We start from the raw sequence: 27,573 nt of genomic DNA, 5'->3' as shown, positions 1-27,573 counted from the left end.
AGCCAGTGAGCGGGAACTGGTCTGTATGTGGGATCCGAACCCTCGGCGGGAGCACTGCCGCACTCCCAAGTGGCGCACTGTAGCAGTGCGCCACTGGGCCGGCCCAAAGGATTTTATTTTTAATTGAATGTGTTGATTGTACATATTTTGGGGTATAGAATTATGTTTTAATATATATATATATACAATGTATGATGATCAAATCAGGGTAATTAGCATATTCATCATCACAAAACTTAATCATTTCTTCGTGACAAGAATATTTGATATCCTCTTTTCTTGCCATTTGAGATCACACAATAAATTACTGTTAATTTTAGATGCCTAGCACTACTGTATACACCATTAGAATTTATTTTTCCTATCTAGCTATAATTTTGTGTCCATTAACCAACTTTCCCTATCCTCCCTCCCCCTCCCCTTTCCAGCCTCTAGTAATCACAGTTCTACACTCCTAAAAATTCAACTTATGTTTTTTAGCTCCCACATATGCATATCTATCTTTCTGTGCCTGACTTATTTCACGTAACATAATGTATTCCAGGCTCATTCATGTTGCCACAAATGACAGGATTTCATTAGTTTTTTCATGGCTGAATAGTATTATACCATTGTGCATATATGCCACATTTTCTTTACCCATTTATCTGTCAAGAGACACTTATGTTGATTCTATATCTTGGCTATTGTGAATAGAGTACAATAAACATGGGGGTGAAGATTTCTTTTTGGTATGCTAATTTCTTTTCCTTATTATACTATATTATACCTTTTCTATTTTTAGATACATTTAGATACACAAATACCATTGTATTACAATTGCTTACAGTATTGAGTACAGTCACATGCTGTACAGGTTTGTAGCCTAGGAGCAGTCGGCTATACCGTATAGCCTAGGTGTGTAGTAGGTACGCCATCTAGGTTTGTGTAAGTACATCTGTGATGTTTACACAATGACAAAATCGCCTAATGATTCATTTCTTAGAATGTGTCTCTGTTCAGTGACACATGACTGTACAACTAAGTCATTTTACATGTTTAGTGCTGAGTCTAATGTGTGTGGCATGGTGATTGACTACCGCTCAAGCTTCTTTAAAACTGAGGAAGAGGAAGCAGAATAGCCACAGCCTTTGGCCCTCCACGAGGTCACGGGCAGGTCCAGCTGTAGCGTTGTCCACTGCTCCAGCCACAGTTGCTCCTCCTCCTCAATCTTCAACCTTATCAATGTCAGCCCCCAAGAGCAAGAAGTTCTAGAGAGAAGGCAAAAAGACAAAAAGATCATTTGCTGAGCCACTCAGAAGTTTCCTGCAAGGGAAACCTTGACTGAGAGTGCAAGTTCTCACTCAAACCAAAAACCAGGTCAGTGCAGAAACCAAGCCCATGGGCCTGGAGGCTTTTATAATGCACTGTCTCTACCAGCTGCCTGCCCCCATGAATTTATCTGCATTTCCTCAGCTGGTGATTTCTGAAGACATCCATAGATGTCACCTTCCTCCTCCAAAAGTTTTTTCTCCCAGGAGAACAAGGCACACCTGGGTGCTTCCTGACCTCACTCCCCTCACACAGTTAATTTATGAGAGTGTTGTCCAGGATTACCTAGGAGTAAGAACATATTATGAACAGTGAGGACATTGGCAAACTAGAACCTCTGGATTTATATCATAAAGTGTATTTTGATTGTTTCTACCTCTGCCTCTGCTAAGTTTCTTCCACCTAGAGGGCACGGTCAATTTTTCTCCATGGCCATTCCTTGCTGCTATGGGTAGGAAGGTTGGCCAGTGACCCGGTGGGGACCCTCCCACCACCAGTGAGATTCTAGGATGGTTCAAGTGGCCCCTCATCAACCCTGACGTGGTGTATCTAATCTGACCCTATGCACACTCTCCTCCTGCCATAAGTGGTGAGAATGCCTTGTACATTGTAGGTGTTCAATAAATATGTTTGAATGGAATTCTTGGGAATTCGGCTATTCTGCATGAAGCCAGGTTCCAGATAATTGACACCTTCTATTCGTACTCCAAATTTAAAACAAAAAATATTTTTTTCTACAAAATTAGGCTCAAGATGTACATGGGTGTCAGGGGTCCCCCTAGTATCCATCAGCCCCTAAAGCAGTCCTTCTAGCAGATCCCCACCCAGACCCCACTTCTTATTGACCTTGTGAATTTGGAGCTCCGTGCTCTTGAGGTGGACGTCCCTTGGAAGAGGGAGAAGGAAGCCCTTCTCAAGCATTGCTGGAAGGTAAACAGTAGAGAGAAGTGGGCTGGACAGTGAAGACTTGAGGGTGTGAAGACACAGAGCATGGCATTTGCTGCTGGGTACTGGATTCAGGGCTGAGTTGGGGGGCATTGAGGCAAAGGCCTGGGAAATGCAGCCTCTTCAGGAGTGCATTGATGTGGACAGCCTTTACAGCCTCTGCCAGCCCATTCAAAAGCACTCCCTTACCCACCACCCCTAGGGGCCAGGGCTGGGGTGCGCAGTGTTTGCACTCAGGTACTCATCCCTGAGGACCACTGTCCCCCCACTTTCTCTTATCCAGACCAATTTTGTTGCTCCTATCTCTTGGTCGTGAAAGGCAGATGGTGAGGTCAGCTGAAGAGGGTTCTGCGATGGGATGAGGCTGATTCTCAGGCAGCCACTGTTCCAGGCACTACCTCCATCAAGGTCACCCAGCAAGGTCATCTAACCTGGCCCAGAGCCCAGGGGTGCTAACTCCAGGTGTTCTGCCCAATGCCACCTGGAATGTTGCTCCTTCCTTGACCTCACTCCTTATATTTTGAGACTCAGCTTAGCCCTCACCTCCTGGAAGCCTTGCTTGATCTCTAAGTCTGTGTTCAGTGCCTCCTCCCAGCTCCTGCAGACACCCCTGTACATCCTTCCATCGTGGCATTTATCACACTGTTTTGTCATTGCCTGTTATATGTCTGCCTTCCTAACAGAGTGTGAACTCCACGAGGGCAAGGATCGTGAATTACCAATACCCCAGGAGGCACAGAAGAGAGGCTAAATGTGTTAAATGAATGAGTGAATGAATGAACCATGAATCCTACAGAAAGGGCAGAGTTCAGTCTTTGCACGGATCAGCCAGTAGCAGCTATTCTTACCACTGAGAGACGGGTGTGTGATATTAAGCACGTGGTCCTTTAAGATGGCTTCCAGCAACTCCACCTGGAGCAGAGGAGGGGCCAGGGCAAAGGGATCACAGGAGACATGAATCAAAACGAGAGCCAAAGGAAGCAACACCTGGCCCCACCTCCAGAAGCATGGACATGTCATCCCATTTGAAACACAGATGTTGACCATGACTACCACCATTTCAGATGAACAGCTCCTTATTCACAATTCGAACCCAAATCTCTGAGCTTCATTCTCCACACATGTACATAAGCTCATTTTATGCAGCAGCATGAGGCTATTCAGTGTTACCTGGTTCCACTTTAAGTGACTACTTACAAATTTTGTTGCAGAAATATTCATGGGTTTGATTATAGATTGCTTCCCTGGATCCTGCTGGAAGTGTTAAATAACATATGGTGCTTAAACCCATCAGTCTTCAGGGGTTTGGATAAGGGATCGTGTGACTGGGTCACTCTTACTCCAATAATGAACATATGTTGAGAGCTTACTGTGTGGGGACATTTTGTCAAGGTGTCTTACTTAATTCACTGTCTCACTTCATATTAGAGCTCCCATTTGAGGTAGATCCTATTATTATTCCCATTTGACAGTCAATGAAACTGAGGTTCAGGAAGGTTGAGTGACTTGCCCATGGTCACACAGCCAGCAAGTTGCAGAGCTGGCATCTTACTCTAAAGTTCATGCCCTTAATGTCCATGTCTTGTCACCCATTTAGCCCTCAAACAGTGCCCTTCATGCGTGGTTAACTTTCAGATGTGGGTGTCCCATTTTCTTCGAGCCTGCAGGGCATCTCTATCTGGAACCTCGCCCCATCTCCTGAAACCCCATGAAACCCAGCTTGGAGAAGAAATTCAAGAGATGCTGAGAGAAAAGAACTCACATTGAAGTAACCCACGTTGGAATGTTTCAGTTCGAGTTCCAGTTTACTGTGTCTAGAAAGAGAGAAGCATGGGTCACCAGGTCATGGCTGATACTTTCTCACTCCACACCCCGGTGGCGTGTGCAGTGCTTGAGGGAAAAGGCACCCAGGGCTTCTTCTGCAATGTGTTGCTTGGGGGTTTAAGGCTTTAAGCATGTACTGTGATTGAAGAAGGGCTGCTATTAAAAATAATGTTTGCTGAGCATTATAATAACTCGAAGAAATTATGATGATATAAATATTAAGTTGAAAAAGTGGAGTACAATGTCTCCAATTATGTAAAAAATGTACTAAAAGAAGACTGGAAGGACGCATGAAACTATTAACAGTGATAGTTTCTATGTGGAAAGGTTATGGGTGATTCTGTTTGTTTTTATATACTTTTGTAATTTCCAATTTTTTCTTACAGTGAGCATGCATTATTTTTACCATATGGAAATAGATAATACAAATGGTAAAGCATCCACTGGAGTAAAGGAAGGCAGAGTGATTCAGGGTACTGGGTCCCTGTCACTGTAGAAGCTAAACCCCAATTTCCCCCACTGATCTTCTTGGTAGACTTTCCTCTTGGCTGCTGACCTGGTTCCTTTGTTCAGGAATTCTAATGACCCTGGACAGATCTCTTTGCTTTCTTCTCATGGGACAGAGTAGTTTTATAATTCCTTCATGAAATCATCACGTGAGATCCTCTCAAATCCTTATCACTTTGCTGTCTCCTCACAGTCTAAGCCCTTGGCTGTCCTCCTAACACTGCAGAGACCCCCACGCTAGGAGGCCTATGCATAAATGCAAACTCCAGAGGCCTCCAAAAGTCCATCAGTCCCCAAATAGCTCCCCACTAGCCAGCCACACTGCCCCAAATGCTCACCATTAGCTTCTTTTTAAAGACCTCTAAAGGAGATGTTCATTTTAATGGGGTTAGGGCATTCTATCAGTCGACGGGCATCTAGCCCTAAGGCCAGGAAGTAGTTCATCTGATAAACCCATTTCATCTGTACCTCAGCAGGGAGCAGCGCCTGGAGAGGGTAAGACATGGGCACAGAGGACACCACCAGGGCCTTGGGTGGTATAGTCCCTGCTGCCCAAAGCCCAAACTCTTTCCCCACTGACTCACTGATTAAGTACAGCATACTGATTGGGTACCTGAGCAGCAGAGCAGTAAGGAGTGGCTTGAAGTGCTTTAATCCTCTATCCAAAATCTCCACCACTTTTTGATGTGTGCAATTGACAGTTTTTTCTCAACCTTAGATGTAAACTCCTTGCAAACACAGCTTCAAGCCCCACCTCCCCCAGCTAGACTATCTTGCCTAAGTCCCTGCCTTTGCAAAAATTACAGCCTCCACTGATGCCTGAGAGAGGGAAGTCAGGAGCCCAGGGTGAGAGGGGGCCTGAAGGCAATCTCTGTTACCTGGCACCTCTTCTCACCTTCTGGTTCCCCCCCCCTGAGGCATTATCAATATGCCTTTTCCAGAGGGGCTCCTGAATTAGAGGATGACCCAGCTTTGGTAGAGATCTGTTTCCAAGGGTCACCCTCAGCCCTATCAGTGAACCAGGCTAGATTCTCTGGCCACTGTCAGGATGTCCCCATTTCACCCACATTCCTCCCCTGACCTGTGGTCTCTTACCTTCCTGTGGTCACTGAACCAGTGATCTTACTGGAGCTCACATTGATGGTGGCGGAGATGTTGGTTTTCTAGAAAAGAAAAAGGAAATGACCCAGATGGCTCAGCTTACTTAGGCATCCTGTTGGCTCCTGATCCAGGAGTCAGATCTCTGGAAATAGTAACCCCAGGCAGATGTGGGATATCTAAGTGAAAAGCAGCTACCCAAGGGTTATGGACTGAGGGTACAGGAAGCAGGTGACTCCACAGCTGATATTAGGAAAGGTGAGCTTGAGGTTTCAGAGGTCTCCATTTTAATGGAAGCATCAAGAAGGGAGAATAAGCCCCAACTGAAAACATGGAGTGTTTGAATAGGGATACCTTCTCCCTGTAAGAGTTACTGAGAGATTTGGAGTAGGCCACCAAGGGACATTCAGAGAGCCCCTGAGCTCTGGAGAAATTTAAGGACACCACCAACTGACACCTGTCTCTGAGGGTGAGGACTAGCCTACTGAGGGATAGGGTTGAACCGGGTAGCTCTGTCCCATCTACAGTGGTAGCTGTTCTACCTGAGTCTACTTCCTCTCACCACAAGGTGAGCTCTTACCTGCAACACCTAGGTGAGTGCTTGTGGAGGCATCATTGAACAGCTCTACTTAGAAACATAATTAATGTCCCAGAGACTTGTGGCAGGGAAAAGGGAACACAACTGTGTCCCAGACAAAGGACAGAGGCTGGCTTCTGTTCAGGTGTGGACAAGGTCAATATCAGCTTGAGTAGAGACCAAGAAGTATTGAAAAAGGACAAGGAAGGTGCTGTGGCACAGACTGCTATGTGTTTACCAAGACCCATTCTCTTTATCTCCTGGGCACCCAGCTGGACTCCATCTCCCAGCCTCCTTTGCAGTTAGGTGTGGCCATGAGACAGGTCTGGCCAGTGGCATGTGGTCATAAATGATGTTTGATACTACTTCTAGAGCTGGCCCGTGAAAACACCTCTACGATCTTCCACTCACTTTTTCTATTCATTGACTGTATGGAGAGGACTCCAAAGCCCTAGAGGAGGGAGAAGTCACAAGACAGAAGGAGCCCAGGTCCTGAAATAACCACTTGGAAGGCCACCTGCCAATAAAAAATGTCTGATTGGACTTCATGTGAGTATGAAATAAACTTCTTTTGGGTTAGACTACTAAAATTTGGAGGTGATTTATCATAGCAGTTAGCCCACCCTATCTACATATGCCTGATCATGACTAGGTTTTGTGGGGTTTTTTTGACCAGTAAGGGGATTGCAACCTTCGGCACAGTGTTGTCCACACCACGCTCAGCCAGTGAGCGCACCAGCCATCCCTATACAGGATCCGAACCCCTGGCCTTGGCACTAGCAGCGCCGCACTCTCCCAAGTAAGCCACGGGACTGGCCCATACTGGGTTTTTTGAGTTCTTTCATTTTATTTACTTTTTAAAAACAGCTTTATTGAGATATAATTCACCCACTTAAAGTGTACAATTCAGTGGTTTTTAGTATATTTACAGTTTGTGCAATCATCACCACAATCAATTTTAGAACATTTCATCTCCCCCGAAAGAAACCCAGTATACATTAACACTCAAACCCTATTCTCCCCAACCCCCCAGACTAAGGCAACCATTAATCTACTTCCTGTTTCTATGATTTGCCTAGTATGGACATTTCATATAAATGTAATCACACAGTATGTGGCCTTTTGTGACTGCCTTCTTTCACTGACCGTATTTTCAGAATTTATTCATGTTGTAGTATGTATCAGTATGTAGTATGTATCTTCGTTTCTCTTTATTGCTGAGTAACATTCCATTGTATGGCTGTATCACATTTTGTTTGTCCATTTATCAGTTCATGGATACTTGGGTTTTCTAGTTTCTTGGGTTGGTAGCTTAGATTATTGATTGGAGAACTTTTTTCTAATCTCTGCAGTTTGTGCTACATGTTTCCCTCAGCACTGCTTTAGATGTGTACCACAAATTTTGATATGTTGTATTTTCATTCCATTCCTTGTATTTTTAATTTCTCTTGAGATTTCCTTTTTGATCCACAGAGTTCTTAAAGTATGTTGTTTAGTTTGCAAGTGTTGGGAGGTTTTCCTGTTATCTTTCTGTTACTGATTTCTAGTTTGATCCATAGCCGTTGGAGAAAACAGTCTGTATGATTTCAATCCTTTTAAATTTTTTGAGGTTTGCTTTATTGCCCAGGATATGGTCTATCTTGGGATATGTTCTGTAGGCATTTGAAAAGAATGTATATTCCACTATTGCGGCTGGAATGTTCTAAAAAAGTCTATCAAATCCTGTTGGTTGATGGTGTTGTTGAGTTTTTCTTTTTTCTTTTTTTCCTTTTTGTCTTTTTTCGTGACCGGTAATGGGATCGCAACCCTCAGTGTCACGCCCATACCGCGACCGGCAACGGGATCGCAACCCTCGGTGTCGCGCCCGCACCGCGCTCAACCAGTGAGCGGACTGGTCTCTATATGGGATCCAAACCCTCAGCGGGAGCACTGCCACACTCCTAAGTGCCACACTCTACCGAGTGTGCCACCGGGCCGGCCCCCGAGTTTTTCCATATCCAAGCTGAATTTCTTGCTAGTTGTTCTATCAGTTGTTGAGAGGGAGTGTGAAGTTTCCAACTACAATCAATTCTTGTTATTTAGGGGAGTTAAGTTCTATAAATTGGTATGAACACAGAATCAGTAAATACTGAGTTATTGCTCTTATAGGAAATATGGGTTTAAGTACCTGTGAGCCACTGATCATATTTTTATCAACTGACTAATACATAATCTTGTTTTATGTGTGTTTCTGTTTAAAGCCACCTTATTTAATAGAGTCATGCACCGCATAACAATGTTTCAGTCAAAGACAGACTGCGTATATAGCGCTGGTCCCATAAGATCATAATGGCTGTATCACAATAGCTTAGATGTGTAGTAGGCTGCTACCATCTACGTTTATGTGACTACACTCTACAATGTTTGCAAAACAATGAAATCCCCTAATGACATATTTCTCAGGATTTGTCCCCATTGTTAAGTGATGCATGACTAAATATATTGTTGATTCCGTAACATTGAACTCATGGCCAACAGCACTATAACTCCCACCTTAATGAAGCATATCTAATACACGTATTTTCTAAGGCACATCACAGCCTTCTTGTGCTTAGGAACACTAGAAGGTCTGAGTTGACAGTTCTTTTCTTTCAGCACTTGCTATCTACTGAATTGTGTCTCCCCCTCTAATTCATATGTTAAAGCCCTAAGTCCCCATGTGACTATATTGGAGACAGGACTTTAAGGATGTGATTAAAGTTAAATGAGGCATAAGGGTGTGATGGATCTTGGATGTGACCAGAGCCATTGTGCACACAATAAGTACAAAATAGTCGGCGGCCTTGTCTTCCACTCTGGCACCAAACTCCTCCCCTCTTCCCTTTAAGAGAAGCCTCGTGACTTAAACAGAAACCCTTTTACCTCTGCAAGGCTGCAGTTCTCCACCCTGGTCTCATAGTTTCCTCATTAGCATAATGCCCCTCCTTGATAGTATCAGCCAGCCCTTGGCACACTATATAAGCTCTCCTACCCTCACACCTCGTGCTGTCCCCCATTTTGAGGGCAGCCCCAGGCTGCCCGTCACTTTGAGTGCAGGCTGGCAGATTCTTTTCCTTTAATAAAGCTTGAACAGTACGTGGCATCTTGGCTCACTTTCTTTCAGGATAGAGCCCCGATCCTATAGAACTAGTCTTCTTTAGAAGAGGAAGAGATACCAGTGATCTCTCTTTTTTCACCATGTAAGGACACATTTGCAAGCTAGGAAGAGAACCCTCACCAGAAACTGAATTGCCTGGCACCTTGTTCTCTTTCCAGCCTCCAGAAATGTGAGAAATACCTTTCTGTTGTTTAAGCCATCCAGTCTATGGTATTTTGTTATGGCAGCCTGAGCTCAGGCTGCACTTGAAAAATATTGTGCCATTTTCTTCTGGCTTCTGTGGTTTCTGATGGAAAAGATGCTGCATTGAAATTATTTTTCCTCTATAGGTAAGGTGTTATTTTTCTCCATCTGGTTTCAGGAATTTTTTCTTTGTCCTAAGTTTTCAGAAATTAAATTATTTTCTGTGTTGGCATAAATGTCTTTAGGTTTTTCCTGTTTGGAGTTTGTTCATCTTCTTGAATCTGTACGCTCATGTTTCTTGCCAAATTTCATTAAGTTTTCAAACTTTTTTTTTTTTTTTAAGTGATTTTTCAGTCCCTCCTTCTTTCTCCTTTCCTTCTGAGACTCTGATGACTTGAATATTGGATCTTTTGATATAGTCCCACAGGTCCCTGAGGTCCTGTTAATTTTTTTTTTCAGTCTATTTTTTCTCTGTTGTTCATATTGGGTAATTTCTGTTGTTCCATGTTCTAGTTCACATATTCTTTCCTTTGTCCCATTGACACCACACTTCTAGGGTTGTTGGGGGTTCCTCATTAAAGCCTGTGAGAATGGAAGTCTACACTTCCCAACTGGCCTTTGCTGGCTTGGGTGGGGGTGGGGACCACAGTTTTTTCTCTGGTGTTAGGAGAACAGTTATTGTCTGCCTTACTTGGCTCTCCTTTTCCTGGTCCTTTGGATAAAGACAAGAGGTTTTCTTTTTATTCTGTGTGCCTGTTGACATTTCAGGGCTGCTGACTTCTTCAGCCCCAGTTGGAGGTATATGAGGCAGAAAGAAAACCCAGGGTACTCATCACCTGGTTGTTCTTAAGATCCTAAGGTCCCTAGCCAGTCTGCCTTCTTCTCTCTGCCTTTCAGAGTTGTCTTATGTTTGTTTTATATATAATGTTCAGGGTTTTTAGTTGAACTTAGCAGGAAGAATAGGGAAATGTACATTTACTGCATCTTCCCCGAAGTGGAAGTGTCCATTTTTAAGTTGGGTTATTTGTCTATTTTTATTATTGAGTTGTAAGAGTTCTTTATATATTCTGGATACAAATTCCTTATCAGATATATGTTTTGCAAATACTTTCTCCCATTCTGTGGATTACCTTTTTACTTTCTTGAATGTGTCCTTTGAAACACAAATGTTTCTAATTTTGATGAAGTCCATCTATTTTTTACTTTATTTCTTGTGTTTTTGGTGTCATATCTAAGAAGTTTTGCCTAACCCAGAGTCATGAAGATTTACTACTATGTTTTTTTCTAAGAGTTTTATACTTTAGCAGGTATGTTTAGGTCTATGCCCATTTGGAGCTAATTTTTTGCATATGGTATAAGGAAGGAGTCCAATTTCATTGTTTTGCATGTGCATATCCAGTTGCCCCAGCATTATATTGAAAAGACTGTACTTTCTTCATTGAATTGTCTTGGTCCCCTTGTTGAAAATCAATTGACTATAAATATGAGGGTTTATTTCTGGACTCTTAATCCTATTCCTTTGAACTATGTTTAGTAAGTTATAGTAAGTTTTGAAATAGGGAAGTACGAGTCTTCCAACTTTATTTTTCTTTTTCAAGATTGTTTTGGCTATTCTGGGCCCCTTGAATTTCCATATAAATTGGAGGATCAACTTGTCAGCTGGCACAAAAGCCAGCTGAGATTTTGATAGGGATCATGCTAAATTTGTAAATCAATTTAGAGAATACTGCCAAATGCTGACACCTTCTTTATACCCTCTTTAAAAACGTAATTTGTTGATTTTTATTTATAACAATTTAAATGAGGTTATACTTTAGGTTAAAAAATTCTTAATAGTTGGGGCCGGCCCATGGCTCACTTGGGAGCGAGTGGTACTGACAACACCAAGTCAAGGGTTAAGATCCCCTTACTGGTCATCTTAAAAAAAAAAAAAAAAAAAAAAAACCTCTTAATAGTAAATACAACAGTTAGAAAGTTAAAATCATCAACTCAGCTGGAGTGAATGACTATACTTCTCGCCACTCTGACAGTATATGATTTGATGAACTATGTGCTCAGGCTGTGCAGACAAGAAAGGTAGGGCCCACTATAGCTGCTGGTAGAAGTAAATAGCCTTCAGCATCTATCAACTGTGTGGGCTCTTGGTCTTTCAGCTGAGGGAGGGGCTTAAACCCAGGGCAAGCATGGCTCTTTGCCACACTGGTCAGGATCAGACTTACCGCCCTGAGTTCAAAGAGAAGGTCACGGTCAGAGGAGTTGGGCAGAAGGGCGAAGGCTCGGATGTCCACCACAGGCACGAGGGTGACATTTCCAGGGGTGAACATTACAAACAGTTCTGATTCAGATGACACCTCAAGCTCTATCTCTGTATCAGGGTACAACTTGGCCAGCTAGAGAGAGACAGGGCAGACACTCAGGGGAGGGCAGACAAACAGAGGGACCTGAACTGTACTCAGAAGGCCACATGGGCAGGTCCCCAAGGCCCAAATCTCTAAGGGCTCTAAATCAGCAGAAGAAATATCACAGGATGGAGAAAATTGTATTTTCTAGAATTTCTTTCCATGCGATGGCTGTCGTGGTTGGAAGGGGCACTTTGATAAAGTGTGTGGGGTAGGCAAGACACAACAATGGGCCTGTTCAAGTAACAATGGACGGTTACCATACTGCCTCCTGTGGCAGACCAGCTTGTGTTGACTGGTGTGCAAATTTGGGGCTAGAGTGGAATTGCCTGGGTCAAAAGGGAGGAGGCTCAGTGCTCGTCACTCTGCCCCCACCACTTTCCAGCTAGGCCTCTGGATAAGCATCACACACCTGTTGATGGTTATTGGCTTAGCACCAAATTATTAGCCTGCTCAGGGTGCCCATGTTTGTGCTCTGGAAGGACCTTTGTACATCTGCACTGGATGAGTGCTTTTATTTTCCATTTGATCCTCCCAGAAACACAGAAGGGCAGATACAATTGACATCCCTATTAGACAAATGAGAAAACTGAGGCACAGCAAGGTTAAGTTCCAAAGCTACAAAATAGCAGACTTAGGATACAACCCCAGGCAATCTGAATTCAGATCCTGCATCTTTGTGCCACAAGGAGCCAAAGAATGATTGGAATTTCATACAAAAAATTAGTTTAATAGCTTTTATTTTGACCCACACACAGCCCATCAATGTCGAAATATAATCTCCAAATTTGGCCTAGGTCAAGGGGCTTGTCTGTCCTCTGTGATGAGTGTGCAGAGGGCTTACCTGAGGAACTACGGTCCGGAATGAGCTTGTGTTCAGGTGGATTACAGAGTCCAGGGGAATCTGAGGCAGAAGAAGCAAGAAGTTACTTGAGAAGCAGGACACCATGGTAAAGTCACGCACTGCACAATGATGTTTCGGTCAACAACAGGCCACATACACAGCAGCAGTCAGAGCAATTGGTTATACCAAAAAGCCTAGAAGTGTAGTAGGCTAGAGCCATCTAGTTTGTGTAAGTACACTCTGTGACGTCTGCACAGTGATGAAATCACCTACTGACACATTTCTCAGAATGTATCCCCTTCGTAAGTGATGCATGCCTATAGTTAGAGATATGGATTTTGAGGTCAGACAGCTTGGGTTCAAATTCTGCTTCTGCTATTTTTCAGGTGACTCATTGTTAGCAAACTTTGTTAGCCTCTTTATCTGTAAAATGGGGATAATAATAGCACCTATCTCACAATGGTATGAGGATTAAATGAGACAGTATATGGGGAAGGTAATAAAGGCAGTGCCTGGCACATAGTAACTGACCAGTAAATGTCTGTTATTGTTATTTCTTATTTCTCAGGATGATCTCCCAAGGGGTCAACTAGAGCCAATAACCTCCACAATCTGGCATTTAATGTACTTCTCAATATGACTTCCCTGAATTCCTTTTCTAGCCGTCTCTCAAGGTGCCCATTCTCTACCCACCCTATGGGATGCTGATCTTTCAGCCTGGCAAATCCTGTCTATACCTGTCACAGCCCACTCCTTCCTCAAGATTCCCATGCTTTACCTGGGCTGCTCTTAAGCACTCACCGCAGTGGTTGGTGGTGGAGGTACGCTGCTCGGACCTCCCTTCTGGGGGATCAGCTGCAAGGAGTGCAGTTGGCTGACAGCCCCCACCTCCCTCACATTCAGACCCCCACACCATTCATGCTGAGGCTGTGTGCTCTCCAGAAGGCCCCCAGCCCATGACTGAGCACAGCAAGGGTGAGCTAGGTAATTTTGTCAGAGAGCTGCCAGGTGTCCAGGTGGTCAACTAAGACAACGTGCCAAAATGCAAGTAACAGTTAAGACTTCATTCACTTACTATGATAGTATAAGCAAGAAGTGAAAGAGGAAAGGGCATTGGCTCCCCCCATTTTCTACTGCTCCCCACAGAATTGTACCTGGCCAGGGTTTGTATCAGGCAGATGGGGGGATCATCTCATTGCCAAAGGAGCCCCAAACAAAAGGCATCTGCTCTTTCATGAAGGGTGGGCAGAGGGGAGTAAGGGAAAAGGGGAAAGGCTAGGAGTCTAATAACAAAGAGTATTGAGTCAGAGTGGAGAAAAACCGTCTTCAAGGCCCCCAAAAGGTGTATTGGCAGAGGCACCTGAACAGCACCTCAGCTGATGGCCACCCCCCACCCCCCTACATAAGGAAGCTTGTGAAAGGAGGTGCCTGGGCTAGGACTGCAGATATAAGTGCATGGCTAGCCCGGGCTGGTGGTGGGGGTGAGGGTCTGAGTCTTTGCTTGCAGCTCCCTCCAAAGACTGCAGTACCTTAGCCGTGCACCAAGTCTGGTCTGGTGAGACCTGCCAGGTATATCATTTGTAATTTCCTTTGGTTGGGCATAAAAGATCATGCATATGATTTTAGCCTGGAGCCAGGTTCCACATTTCTGTTTGAGATGGGACTCCTCTAACAAGCCATCTTTGCTCTGTGGCTCCCCATCATCTTGGCTGAGACTTTCTTGGAGCTCTGCAGCAGCCTGAGGCTCCTTCTACCCAGTCCTGCTTCCTTCCCTCTCTTCCTTCATAGGTGTCAGTATTGTGTTGAAGCCTGAGGCTCTCCCCACCTATTACTTCTTGCTCTCTCCTTTATCCTTCATAGGGTTTGTTCTAATAAATTTCTTACAAGTCTAATGCTGTCTTGGCATTTGCTTCCTGGAGGACTTGATTTGATATACCATAGTCTTATTTTTTAAAGCACTGCTAACAATTAGCTAATATATATTATGCATCAGACACCAAGCCCTTTACAGACAGTATCTCATATAATCCCTGGGAATAGGCACTATTAGGATCCACAAGTATAGACAGGGAAACTGAGGCACAGTTTGGGTTCTAACCCATTTTGGCAGGCTTCCAATTGCACATTCTTCCCCAGGCTCACTGTAGTACCTACAGTGAGTCTACAGTCCCATTTGAAGCTCTCTTCTGGGATCCCCAGCTTTCTTCCCTCCCATACTCACATGCTTGTCATGAATGGTGAAGTTCGTGGGCCTACCCTGGTAGTAAACCCAGCTGGCTGTGTTGAAGACATATTCAGAGACTGCAACGTAGATCATATGGTCATCCCAGTCGTGTTGCTGGGGTAGCATGATGGCTGGAGCATCAAAAGGGATGGGGGTGTGCTGGCTTAGGCTGAAAAATTCACCCTGGAGACAGAGGACATGTGAGGCACCCACGGTTCCTACCAGAGAGAGTATCAGGCAGATGCATTCAAAGCTTGCCTAGGGGAGGCCTCCTGTGCCCTGGGAGGCAGCTGGGGTGGCAGTTCCTCTCCAGAATGTGAGGCCAGGGATGCGGAAAGATTCCCTCTGGCCCCACAACATCCAGGTCCTGAGAGCTGTCTGAAATCCCCTTATTATGGCGTCATCCCTTTGCAGTAGGAGGTGTGATCTGAGCTCTCACAGGACAGGACATAGGAGAGGAAGCACAGCCCGGTGGTGGAAAGCATGGGCTCTTGAGCTCAACTGCCTGGGTTTGCGTCCTGGATCTTACTAGCCCTGAGACCTTGGGCAAGTCACCAACTTCCTTGTGCCTCAACTTCCTCAGCTGTAAAGTGGGGATGAAGCTAATAGTTTCTGCTTCATAGAGGTGTACTTAATTTCAATAAGTTAATATTTGTACAAGTGCTCACTAACACATAGTAAGAAGCATATACGTGTTCATTATATAAATAAAATTGGAGAGGTGGAACTCCACGGCCTGGCTCAACCTACAGGGAGTTGTGGAATGGACAATGGGAATGAAGAGGCGGTGTATTAGTTCCCTATGGCTGCTGCAACAAATGACCACAATCTCAGTGGCTTAAAACAGCACAAATTTATTCGCTTACAGTTCTGGGGTCAGAAGCCTAAATAAAGTGTTGGCAGGCCTGCGCCCCTTCTGGAAGTTTCAAGGGAGAATCTGTTTCCTTGCCTCTTCCAGCTTCTAGAGGCAACTGTATTCCTTGGCTTGTGCCCTTCCCTCACATCACCCTAACCTCTTGCTTCCTTTGTCACTTTGCCTTCTGTCCCTTATCTCCTGCCTCACTCTTCTAAGGACCTCTGTGATTGCACTGAGCCCAGCTGGATAAGCTGGAGTGATCTTGCCATGTCAAGATCCTCAACTTAACTAAATCTGCAAAGTCCCCTTTGCCATGTAAGGTAACCTTTACAGATTCTGAGGATTCGAACATGGACATTATAGGAAGCTGTTATTCAGTCTACTATAGGGGATGAGGCAGGTAGTAGTAATATTGCTACCTTGTAAATTAGGATGTGCTAGGCACTTGCTAAGCACTTTATACATATCACCTCACTTAATTCTTGCAAAACCTTATGAGGTAAGGCTATTACTATTCCTAATAGAGGTTCAGAGAGGTTAAGTAACTCTCCCAAGGTTAGTTACTCTCCCAAGTAACTACCATAAGTGGTAGAGTCAAGATTAGAGCTCAGGTCTTCTGGACTCCAGAAAGATTTACCATATTGGTTCACAGACCTTGTCTTAGGTCTTGGTCTGCAGTGCCTAGTACCACATGTGCCTAGTATCTGCCCACTGTGGACACTGGTCAAGATGTGAACTAACAGGCAGATGGACTGGAAAGGAAGAGGAAGAGCTGACTCCAGGAGGTGAAACTGATTTCCTACTAGTCCTCAGCCCCAAGGCCCTTTCCCCACAGCCCCTCACCTTGGAGGGCAGGTCCAAGCCTTCAGAGGTCACCTGGGGAGCTCCTACCAAGCTGCAGTCAATGCCAGCAATCTGGTCAATCATAACAGTGACTGTGAAACGAGAAAGAGGCAGATTTATGAATAGGGTAGCCAAACACAGTTGTGCAAGTCATGTACTGCATAACTCTAGGGAGCTCCATTCACATGGACAATTAGCCTTCAGAGAGTGAAAATGGGGCTGGGGCTGATCCATGATACTTTCAGCCACAGAGAGGTATTGCTTTATTCATTCATTCATTGACTCATTCATTCAGCATTTTATTGAGCACCTGCTATATGCCAGGCATGATGCTAGGGGCTGAAGAAACACCTATGAGTGAGATGGTTAAAGACCTTGTCTTCCAGATTTGAAACACACATACTTGAGAAAATAAATGTAAAATTGCAACTGTTAGGTAGCAAAAGTCCATAGGGTGAAGCCAGCCCTATAACAGGGGGTAAAGTGGGGGATGGCAGCCTGACTGAAACAGGGAGTCAAAGAAGGCTTCCCAGAGGAGGTGTTGCTCGGGCTGAGATCTGAAGGAGGAGCAGGTGTTGATTGGGTAAAGGGAAGTGGAGGTGGGGCAGGGGAGTGGAGGTGGCAAAGAGAACGACACATGCAAAGATTGTGCAGCAGTATGAAGCATGGATATTAGAGGAACTAAGAGGGCCTGGTGTGGCTGGATGAATTGGGGCCAGATGAAGCTGGAGACCAGGGTATGGTGGGCAGGGCCAGACCAAGCACAGCCTTCTCACCAGAGGTTGGGCTCAGTATTCTGAGAGTCAGACGAGTCTCTGATGGATTTCAAGAAGAGGGAGTAACCTGTTCTGATGAGTGATTGTAAAAGGTCCCTGTGGCAGCCAGAGGGGCAGGGACTGGGAGAGCCCCCAGCCCTACCCAGGGAGCTGAGAGCACCCCTCTTTTGTTAAAGCATCCAGCATAGCCAACACTTGATTCCTCCATGTGTACGTAATCCTCTGCCTGCCTCATGCTCCCAGTAGGTTTCTGAGTCACCACCCTTGATCTTCTTGCTCCCCCATCTCCAGAGAATAGACCCCAAGGTGATCACCCCTTATCTAACTCTGTAGGATGGAGAGATACTTGGGGGGGGGGGATTTCTCCCTGGGTTGCCCCAGGGGATGATGATTCCAGGATTACCCAGTGCCATGGCATCTTATGGTAAGTGAGGCCCTAGAAGTGAAGGGGCTCAAACCTGGCAGAGTCTGGAGAAAGGGCTCCAGGTGTGAGGTGGTCGACTTTCTGATCATTTCGCAGATCTGCCAAAAGTGGGGAGAAAGCCAGATGAGTCCCCCCTCCACCTCTCTCCTTGGCAGTGCCCCCCACCTTTCCTACTTCCACCTCCAGGAACCATGGGTTCTATCCCCGCCCCATAGGTACCTGTGTGTGTGTGTGTGTTGGGCGTGGGTGGGGAGTGCAGTGAAAAGGAAGATGAGGCCTTTGTCCTCATTAATACACAGCACTTGGTCACTGTCCCATTTGGGCTGGCCTTTCACACAGGTTGGCCCAGCTCAAGTTCTTGGATTTTTCTGGAACCCACATTAAAAGTGGATAGTGGTAAAGTTGGCACTGCCCTAGAGTCTGCTATTGTCACAGTCCTCAGAATGCAGCACATAGATGTATCTATTAGAGAGCAGAGGGGACAAGCAGAAGAGCTCCTAGGTGCTGAAGGCAGCTCTTGACTCAGAGGCTTCACCCCCCATTCGCCAGCCCCTTGCCTCCTCTTCCTACTCAGATTCCTGAAATCTCACCATTACCTGGCCATCTGGCAATAAGAAGGATCCATAAAAGATCATGGCATGTGGCCTGCAGGCAGTACTGACTAGGGCCACCAGAGGGAACCAGAGCAAAGCCAGAAGGAGAGTGTAATCCGGGAATTCCATTCCTTAGGTGGCCATCAACTCACTCCCAGGTAAGTCGTGGAATTCCAGGTTGGGGAGATCCCAGAAGCCCCTAGTTTTGCACTTCCTTAACTTCAGGAATTCCTACACCATCTGCGTGATTTTGACTTTCTTACCTTTTACCTGTCTCTTATTTACCTAATATGTTCTCTGTACCAAGTGGCCTTTTAAAAATTGTATACTTTTAATAAAAAATACAGTAACTTTATATCACTCTCATCAATGGAAAACTGGTATCCCTTGGCATAAATAGGATATAACTGGGTAAATGAGTATGAAGGATTGAAAAAACGCTCTGGGACAGCCCATGGCTTACTTGGGAGCGTGTGGTGCTGATAACACCAAGGCCATGGGTTCGGATCCTATATAAGGATGGCCGGTTTGCTCACTGGCTGAGTGTGGTGCTGACAACACCAAGCCAAGGGTTAAGATCCCCTTACCGGTCATCTTTAAAGAAAAAAAAAAAAAGAAAAATGCTCTGGAAATCTGGCTTGGTGCTACTGCCTCGTTAGATAATGCCTCTTTTTTATTTTAAAAAAAGAGTGTTCAGAATACCTTAGCCCCAAACTGAGACTTCCCCTTCGACAAGAAGAAAGAGAAAGAAGACCGTAAAGGGAATTACTGGTTCATTCTGTCATTCTGCATAATTTAACACTAAGGATTCACATCAGTTAAAATCAACTCCCTGTTTGTGGGATGTTTCTCCATTTTGAAAAGCATTGTTTTAGTGCAAACTCCAAGCTAGCCAAAGGCTGTCAGGTGGGCCTGACCTGGCCTCTGCTGGAGCACCAAGAATAGCAGGGCTATTCAGGGAGTCAGCCCTCCCAGGGCTTGCATTACGTGTCCTCCCTCAGCCTGAGGTCCTCTTTCTGCAGAGCCACCCAGAACTTTTCACAGTCCCATGGGGACTGAAGTCAGTGACCACATCTGAAACAATCAATTCTGTGGGCTTAGCCTCCCTGGCACCTGACTCTCCCTGGATGTGTGGTATCTAGATTTTTCTAGCCTATGTTTTCTATATTTGTAAGGCAGAAACCACCACCCACACGGGGATACTGGGGAGCATAAATGGCAAGGGGATGAACTTCTCCCATTTTCCCAGCTCTTACTCTGTACCAGGTGCTAGTAAGTGCCTATGCATATCACATCATTGGGTCCTCACAACAGCCCTGCACGGTAGATGTTATGATTGTTCTTCTTTTATAGATAAGAATCTTAAGGCTCAGAGAGGTTAAGTCAGTTATCCAAGACCTCACAGCCAGAAAAGTGGCAGAGCTGGGATTTAAATCCAGAGTGTCTGAGTGCAGAGCTCATGTGCTCAACAACGAAGAGTCAAGGAGGTGAATCCAGCTGAGAAATGGCTCTGAAGTAGTAAAAATGGTGAGTGTTCTGAACACAACTTGTGTCCCAGGGACTCCTTGTGGTTATCTAATCGAATCCTCACCAACCCCTTTCATGGTAGGGGTCATTGTCCTCATTTCACACATGAGGAGGTGGAGATTCCAGGGGGTGTATCAACTTGCCCCAAGATACAGAGAGGGTACATGGAAGAGGCACCTCTCTGCCTCCACAGACCAAAACTTTTTCCAGAAGTGACAGGTACTGAGGGCCATCCCCATTGCTGTTCTCAACATGATACATTTTGGGGGGGTCTTATTTAGAAAACAGTTTCCTATCTTCAAGGTGAGAAATATATCCTAAGTTTTCTCCTAAAAAGTTTCAAGATTTGTTTTGTCATTTATATCCTTAGACCATCTGGAGTTGATTCTTGTGTATGGTGTGAGGGAGGGATCCAAAATCATTTCTCCCCCATATCTCTCTAATATTGCCTACGATTAGATAATCAAATAACACTTTGTTGGTTCCCACTGCCAATTTAGCTTATATAATCATACCAACTTGGGAAAGCCTTGAAGTTTGCCTTTGCACCATGAATGAGGAAGATTTCACTAAACCAATTCAAATGGCAACATACTTAAGAGAAAAGGCCATTTCCAAATATCAGATATATAGATGTCAATGATCTGTGTGCTAACTATAAATCTCCTAATTTTTTTGTTTACCTTTTGTTTCAAGACCTCTTTGATACTGTTTTCAATTCTTTCATGGAAGAGGTTTAGGATCCAGCTGCAGAAAAGAGAAAGAGGGTTACGATCCATTTTATGATTAACCGAGACTCCTAAGAGGATGGCCACCCATGGATCTGAACTTTCTCATTCTATCCCAGCACTGAGGCAAAATACATACTGCAAGGATTTATTGAGCCAATATGATGATTGCAACCGGGGAGATGCATAAGTCAGGTTACCCTGAGAAATGCATTCCAAACAGGGCCAGCAGAGCTTAGCATTTTATAATCACAGGAAGGGGGAAGGATCAAAGAGGAGAGAGAGAGAAAGCCCCACCTGACTACTTCATCAGGTTTTCTATTGGTTGTACATCACATATAGATTTGGGATTGTTACTAGGTTACATCCTACATGCAGGGATTTGGGGTAAAGGTCACAAGAAGTATTCTAGCTCATTTTGTGGCTTTCTGGTGCCATCCTGTCTGCTTCTAAGTAACCATGGTCTTATAATAACATTTCTCAGCATAGGTGGATGTGACTACTGACTTACACCCAGATCCTCCGAGGCACTATAAGGTAGCTGACCTGGTCAGAGCAAAATTTTTAGTTATCATCTATATAGTAAATATTTTTGGCATTGCATGCCATGTGGGCTCTGTTGCAACTTCTTAACTCTGCAGTTGTAGTGCTCACACAGCTGTAGACAAAAATGTAAATGCATGAATGTGGCTGTGTTGCAATAAAATGTTATTCACCAAAAGAGATGGCAGGCTGGATGTGGCCCGTAGGCCATAGTTTGCTAATTTCTGTTCTCGACAAGTCTTAAGATCTTGCTTTTATGCCCTATTAGGTGAGCTGGGTTAGGGGTGAGCTGTTTGCCAAGGCAGCTCTGATCATCTCCAGTGACTGTATGGAGTCACTTACCTTAAGCTTCCAGATATATCAATCCTGACATGGCCAATGGAGTTGCTGCATTGGGCTACGGAGGCAGTGGGTTGTCCAGACACATTTTTCCCCAAGTTCAGAGAAACCAGGATGGAAATGCCATCCACAGTCAGATCAAAGGTGCCGCATAGGGTGCTGGTTGGGAGAAATGAGAAGCGAATTGCTGTATAATCAGGGTTGCCTTCAGGGAGAGGAGCCAAAATACTACAGATCCAGGTTTGCCTCCCAGATCTCTGCTAAGTTGCTATGTAGTTTGTCTGCACCTCAACTTATCATTAATTAAAACAGCCAGTGTTTACTGAGTATTTGCTGTGTGCCAGGTACACTGCTAAATAAACATCTGTTATTTTATTTAATCCATAACTGCAGCTATGAGGTAGGTTATTACTAACCCCATTTCACAGGTAATAAAACTAAACATTGAGGACTGTCAGATCTGGGTCCTTTATTGACCAGACATTTAAAAACCCAGAAACGGAAGTCCAGGGTGGGAGGACATGCTCTTGCCCAAAGCTAAGAGACGTTTTAACTCAAGTGCTACTCACATGAAAGCCTTTTTCACCTCCCAGTTCCCACTGACAGACATGTAGTTATTGGACAGAGAGGCTCTTATACCCTTCTCTGGGAGTAGACTCAAGTTCGAGTTCTGGAGCTCGAAGTGCTGGATCCTCAGGCTAGGGAAAGAAGAAAGACTATCAAAGCCAGAAAAACCAGGGGCACATGGGTTCCCTGAGTGATTCCCAACAGTCCCCTCCAGCCTCTCATACTCTCTTTCTAATGTATTGTCCTAAACCACAAAGGACCATCCAATCATCTCATTTACATCTTCCAGGGTCTGCTCAGGTGCTGCCTCCTCCAAGAAGCCCTCCCCAACCTCCCAAGGCCAGAGACCTTCCTCTCTTCTTTGACACACACCCTGTTAGCTGCTCCTGTCAGTCCTGCTAACTGGACCCTCACCACCTCGAGGACCCTCACTACTTCGAGGACCCAGTGAGCTGGCTTTGCATCATGCATCCTGTTTCTTTTTCTTTTCTTTTTTTTTTTTTTTGTCTTTTTTTTGTGTGTGTGACCAGTAAGGGGATCGCAACCCTTGGCGTGGTGTCGCCCGCACCGTGCTCAGCCAGTGAGCGCACCAGCCATCCCTATATAGGATCCGAACCCGTGGCGGGAGCGTTGCTGCGCTCCCAGCGCCGCACTCTCCCGAGTGCACCACGGGGCCGGCCCTCTTTTTTTCTTTTTCTACATAGTGTTTAAAATTTTTAATTAGTTGCCGGGCCGGCCCGGTGGCGCACTGCTACAGTGCGCCGCTTGGGAGTGCGGCGGCGCTCCCGCTGAGGGGTCGGATCCCACATATAGACTGGCCGCTCACTGGCTGAGCGAGGTGCGGGAGCAACACCGAGGGTTGCGATCCCGTAGCTGGTCCCGGTCCGGTGCGGGCATGATACTGAGGGTTGCAATCCGTGGCCAGTCATGAAAAAAGACAAAAAGGAAAAAAAAAATTTTTTTAATTAGTTGCCAACATTTGAAGATTGGGAAATTTCACACTAAATATGTGAAAAAAACAGAAATACTGGATCTCTTGCTTCTGTTGAAAAAATCAAAAGGGAACATTCATATTCCCTTATAACATCAATCAACTGCAGATGAGTAGCAGCTGCCCCCCTTAAATGGGGCAGGTGCCCTCCAGGTAAGCACCACACTCACCATTTGCCTCTTTGCTCTTAGACCCATTCCTTGTCCTTCCCTTGCTCTGACCTACATCGGATGGGACTGACCTGTGCAAACTACATTTCCCAGGCTCCTTTGCCCTGGCTTCTAATTAGGATTGGCCAATGGGAAGCATCAGTGGATGGGAAGAGGGGAGAAGCCAGGGTATTTCTTCTCTTTCTCTGTCAGGAATTATGTCTCTGGCAGTGGTTACACCTCTGCGGTGGGGCCAGCTCCTGCCAGACAACCTCTCCAGGGCTACAGTCTCTGCAGGATTGACCTAGAAGCTGGTGAATGGTTTCTAAGGGTCTCTCTTTTACCCTGATGATTCAAGAAATGCATAACACCTTCCAGAAGCCCCACAAGTGTTACAGAAAAAGTCGCCAAGGAAAACACAGACACTCAGAGAAACGGAGAAGGCAGATGATTTATTATGCTAGCAGTCCCAGGCAAACTCATGTTCAGAAAACCTGGGCCCAGAATGCAGGGAGAACTGGGGTTATATACCTTTCTTGAGCAAGCAAGCAAGCTTTTCTATTGGCTCTGTCTGTATCCAGGCAGAGTCACCCAAATTGGGGTCTTTGCCAGGTGGTTAAAGGTGGGTAAGGGGCTTTGGGTAAGGGGCTTCACCAGGTGGGCAAAACTGGGTCACGGAGCTGGGGGATGTGGTTAAGGGGCTTTCTGCAACTCGAGCTAGAGAGCAACCTAGTCTCTCATCCATACAGGAAGAGCTGACAAGTTGCAAACTGCAGAGTCATGGAGCTTAGAAATGCATTCAGCTGTTAACCCTTTACATAACCTTTAGATATTCCTTACAAGAAGCATATTTTAGCTGTAAAACTAAAACAAGGATTAATATAAGTGGAGGACAAGGAATTTGTCTACTTCACAAGAATTGGTCATGATCCCTCTGTCTTTAGTCCAAGTAATAACTTCATGTTCATCCCCTTCCCCTGTGAGCCCCTGTCCTTCCTCCTTTGCTGTGCCTGTGATGGAGAAAGGAGACCTCACCTGTGAAACTCGTGGCTCACACTTCCAACCCAACCAATCTGAAAACTTCCTGAGATATCAGGTAATCTGATGGTAGACAACTCCTTCTTCAGGATGGCAACTCCATACTGGTGGGCTGGGGAGAAAAAGATCTTTGAGTTAGTTCATTCATTGGGAGATAGCTTAGCATAACAGTTGGGTGGCTGGACTTTTGAATTACTTGCACTGGGATTATATGTAGGATTTCCCACTTACTATTGGTGTAATCCCAGGCAAGTCCCTTAAATTGTCCAAGCCTCAGTTTTACCATCTGTTAAATGGTAACAATAATGATATTGACTTGAGCCTGAGAATTAAAATTGATCATGAACTCAAAGTGCCTGGTAAATGGTAATCATTGTTATTTATTCATTCAGCAAGATCTTGGAAACAATGACGGAATACAGGGGGGCTTCTGAGGAATCATTTGCTGCAGTGTGGTCAAACTTTAGGGTTTTTCACTATTGCCTGGGCCATATGTTAGCAATGCAGATTCCTAGGCACAATCTCAGTCAATCTTGGGTGGATCCCCAGAATCTATGTTTTAACATTATCTCAGCAATTCTAATGTGGGAAAAATGCTGATCTACTTTTATATTTACCCTCTGATATTCATGATGGGGAAACTGAAGCCCAGAGGGTGACATATTCAAGTTTTCTAGGCCAGGCAGTGGCAGAACCCCAGCCTGTGACTCCTTGTCCTTGTTACCACGTCATTCTGGAGGGCAACAATGGGCACCATAAGGAATGACCAAGTCCCCTTACCGTATTCCAGGCCTTTTCTAGTGATCCTGGCCAAGATCCCAGGATTAGAGGCCCCTTCTCCAAACCTGCAGACCTCTGCCAGCAGCAGTAGGGCCACTACCACACAGTACAGTCTGGTCATCATCCTTGTCCTCTAATCTTTCCTGGGCAGAGTTTGGTCAGAATCTCTTTGTAGGAATCTCTCTTACTGAAGATGACAGCAGAGATTGAGGTGCTTATAAAGCCAGGGGCCAAATAAGGAATCGAGCCAGATGGGGAGGGGAAGGGCCTGTGAAAGTTCAGGGCTTTGGACAATCCAGTTTCCAGCAACTCAAGATAGGGAAAAGGTTGCTTATGAAACTGAGGTTTATGTGTGGCCTGAGAGTAACGGAAGTGTTGCCACACCTCCAATCTCTTCCTCTTCCAAGCCCAATGCTGCCAGACGAGCCTCCCTGCAATGCCTCTCTCCAGCTGAACATTGCCCATTCATTCCTCATTATCTACAGACTGAAGTCTAAACACCAGTCTGGCAGTGAAGGCCACCGCAACTTGGCTGCAATACATCTCCCCAACAGGATCTTCCCTGTCCCAGCCTGCTCAAGCCCTTCACTCTAGCTGCGTGGAATCCACCGTTCTCCACTTAGATCCTGCAAGCCCATCTTAAGTTGGGTCACAAATACAATGGTTGCATTGCACAACTCTAAGCCCCAGATACCTTTGGATTTTCTTTTGCCTACATTATTTTTCAATCAACTTTATTGAGGTATAATTTATGTGGAATACAATACACATGTTTAAAGTGTATAGTACACTGAGTCTTGACCCATGTGTACACCTGTGCAACCACACTGAGATGAAGATACAGAACATTCCATCACTCCAAGAAATTCTCTGGATGCCTTTTCTCAGTCAATCTTTCACCCTCCACATATCCCAGAAAACCACTGATCTGCTTTTTATATTTTTGAGATTAGTTCATGTTGTTTTGTGTATCAATAATTCCTTCCTTTTTTGTAGCTGAGGAGTACTCCACACAGTAGCTAGAACAATCCTTGTATTTTATCATATTGTATTTTTAATTTTCTTCATATAGGAAATACATTCACATGGTTCAAAAATCAATCAATATAAAAAATATGCACAGTGAAAAATTTCCCTCTCGTCCCTTTTTTGCATCTTCCTAGTTTTTATCTCCTTCCGATCAAATCAGTGTAAAATTGTGCTGCAGGAAGTGCTGGGAGACATAGAAAGTGCTTACATTTTGGGGCATATGAGAACACAGAGAGCACTCGACAGTAGAGGTGCTTGAGCTTGGTTTTGAAGTATGAATAGGAGTTCGGCAAACAGAGAGAGGAAAGGTATCCTACACGGAGAGGACATGACAAGCTAAGGCATATAAGCTTGAGAGGACACTGCACATTCTGGAAGGCATAAAGAATTGTGGGAGAGTCAAGCAAGCAAGCAAGCAAGCAAGCAAGCGTGTGTGTGTGCGCGTGTGTGTGCGCATGTGCGTGCATGTGTCTGTGTGCATGTGCATACATGCATTTGTGGGCACACATGTGTGCACCTTTGCACAAACGTGTGTACATGTGGGCATGCACCTGTGTGTGTGTGTGAATGCATGTGTGTGCTCTGTGTGCACATGAACATACATGTGCATGTGTGTGCATGTGTGTGTGTAGGGGTGGTCCTTTGTTTCACACACCCCTCCCTCTTCCTTGCTCTGTTCCTGTAAGAAAGAGCAAGAAGAGGCTGCTGGGGGTGAGTTGGTGGTCCTCTTTGTTTATGTCAGTGGTGGTGATGTTGCTGTCCCCTTGCTGAGGGTCCTCACCACTGACAAAGCTTGATGTCTATCAGCTCAGGATGGGTAAAGAGAGGCTCTTGGAAGCTTTGTCAGTGAGGGCCTCAATTCCAAGCAGCTGATTCAGGCAAGGATTGGCTCTTGGGAGAATCATCCTCTACTTTCAACCTCCAATTCACATCCGTAACCCTAGGCCTGTGGCCAGAATTCACTCCAGTTTTCCTTCCCTTGGGAGCTGGGATCTTAGGGTGGTGGTCCTTTCCTCTTCTTCACTTGCCCATGCCACCATTCCATGAAATCTCAGTCCAGGTCCTATACTACTATTCTTCTCTGAGCCTACATCCCAGCCCCCAAATGGGCATAATAGTACCTACCTGGCAGGGTTCTTGTGAGGATTAAAAAAGGTAACTTTTGGGAGTGCACTGAGTGCCTGCCACCTGCTGAGCCTGGGCAGTGACTTCATCTGGACTGAGACCATCCCCTGAGCTGGCCTCCTGGAACACCACATGTTGCTGGAAATGTGGAACCAGCAGTAGAGAAAAACCCCTTGTTGCTGTTTTTTTTTTTTTTTTTTTTGAGAGACTGGCCACC

At 45.1% G+C, this 27,573-nt stretch overlaps 1 protein-coding gene across 1 annotated transcript; it reads right to left on the bottom strand.

Annotated features, from left to right (window-relative positions):
- Positions 1-1,075: 1,075 nt before the first annotated feature.
- On the bottom strand, positions 1,076-25,323 carry LBP (lipopolysaccharide binding protein). Its single transcript, XM_008575450.1, has 16 exons — positions 25,203-25,323; positions 24,420-24,534; positions 22,247-22,375; positions 21,681-21,836; positions 20,751-20,814; positions 17,982-18,045; positions 16,748-16,839; positions 15,046-15,231; positions 13,626-13,679; positions 12,825-12,884; positions 11,801-11,971; positions 5,683-5,750; positions 4,019-4,070; positions 3,105-3,168; positions 2,147-2,234; positions 1,076-1,250 (listed from the first exon to the last, which is right to left on the bottom strand). The coding sequence occupies exons 1-16, from the start codon at positions 25,321-25,323 to the stop codon at positions 1,076-1,078; spliced, it is 1,659 nt and encodes a 552-aa protein (XP_008573672.1).
- Between the last annotated feature and the right edge of the window lie 2,250 nt (positions 25,324-27,573).

Source organism: Galeopterus variegatus, unplaced genomic scaffold (genome assembly GCF_000696425.1).
Source record: "Galeopterus variegatus unplaced genomic scaffold, G_variegatus-3.0.2 Scaffold1189, whole genome shotgun sequence".
NCBI lineage: Eukaryota > Metazoa > Chordata > Mammalia > Dermoptera > Cynocephalidae > Galeopterus > Galeopterus variegatus.
The sequence above is the reverse complement of the archived record's forward strand: the minus strand, read 5'-3'. Positions and strand labels throughout refer to the sequence as shown.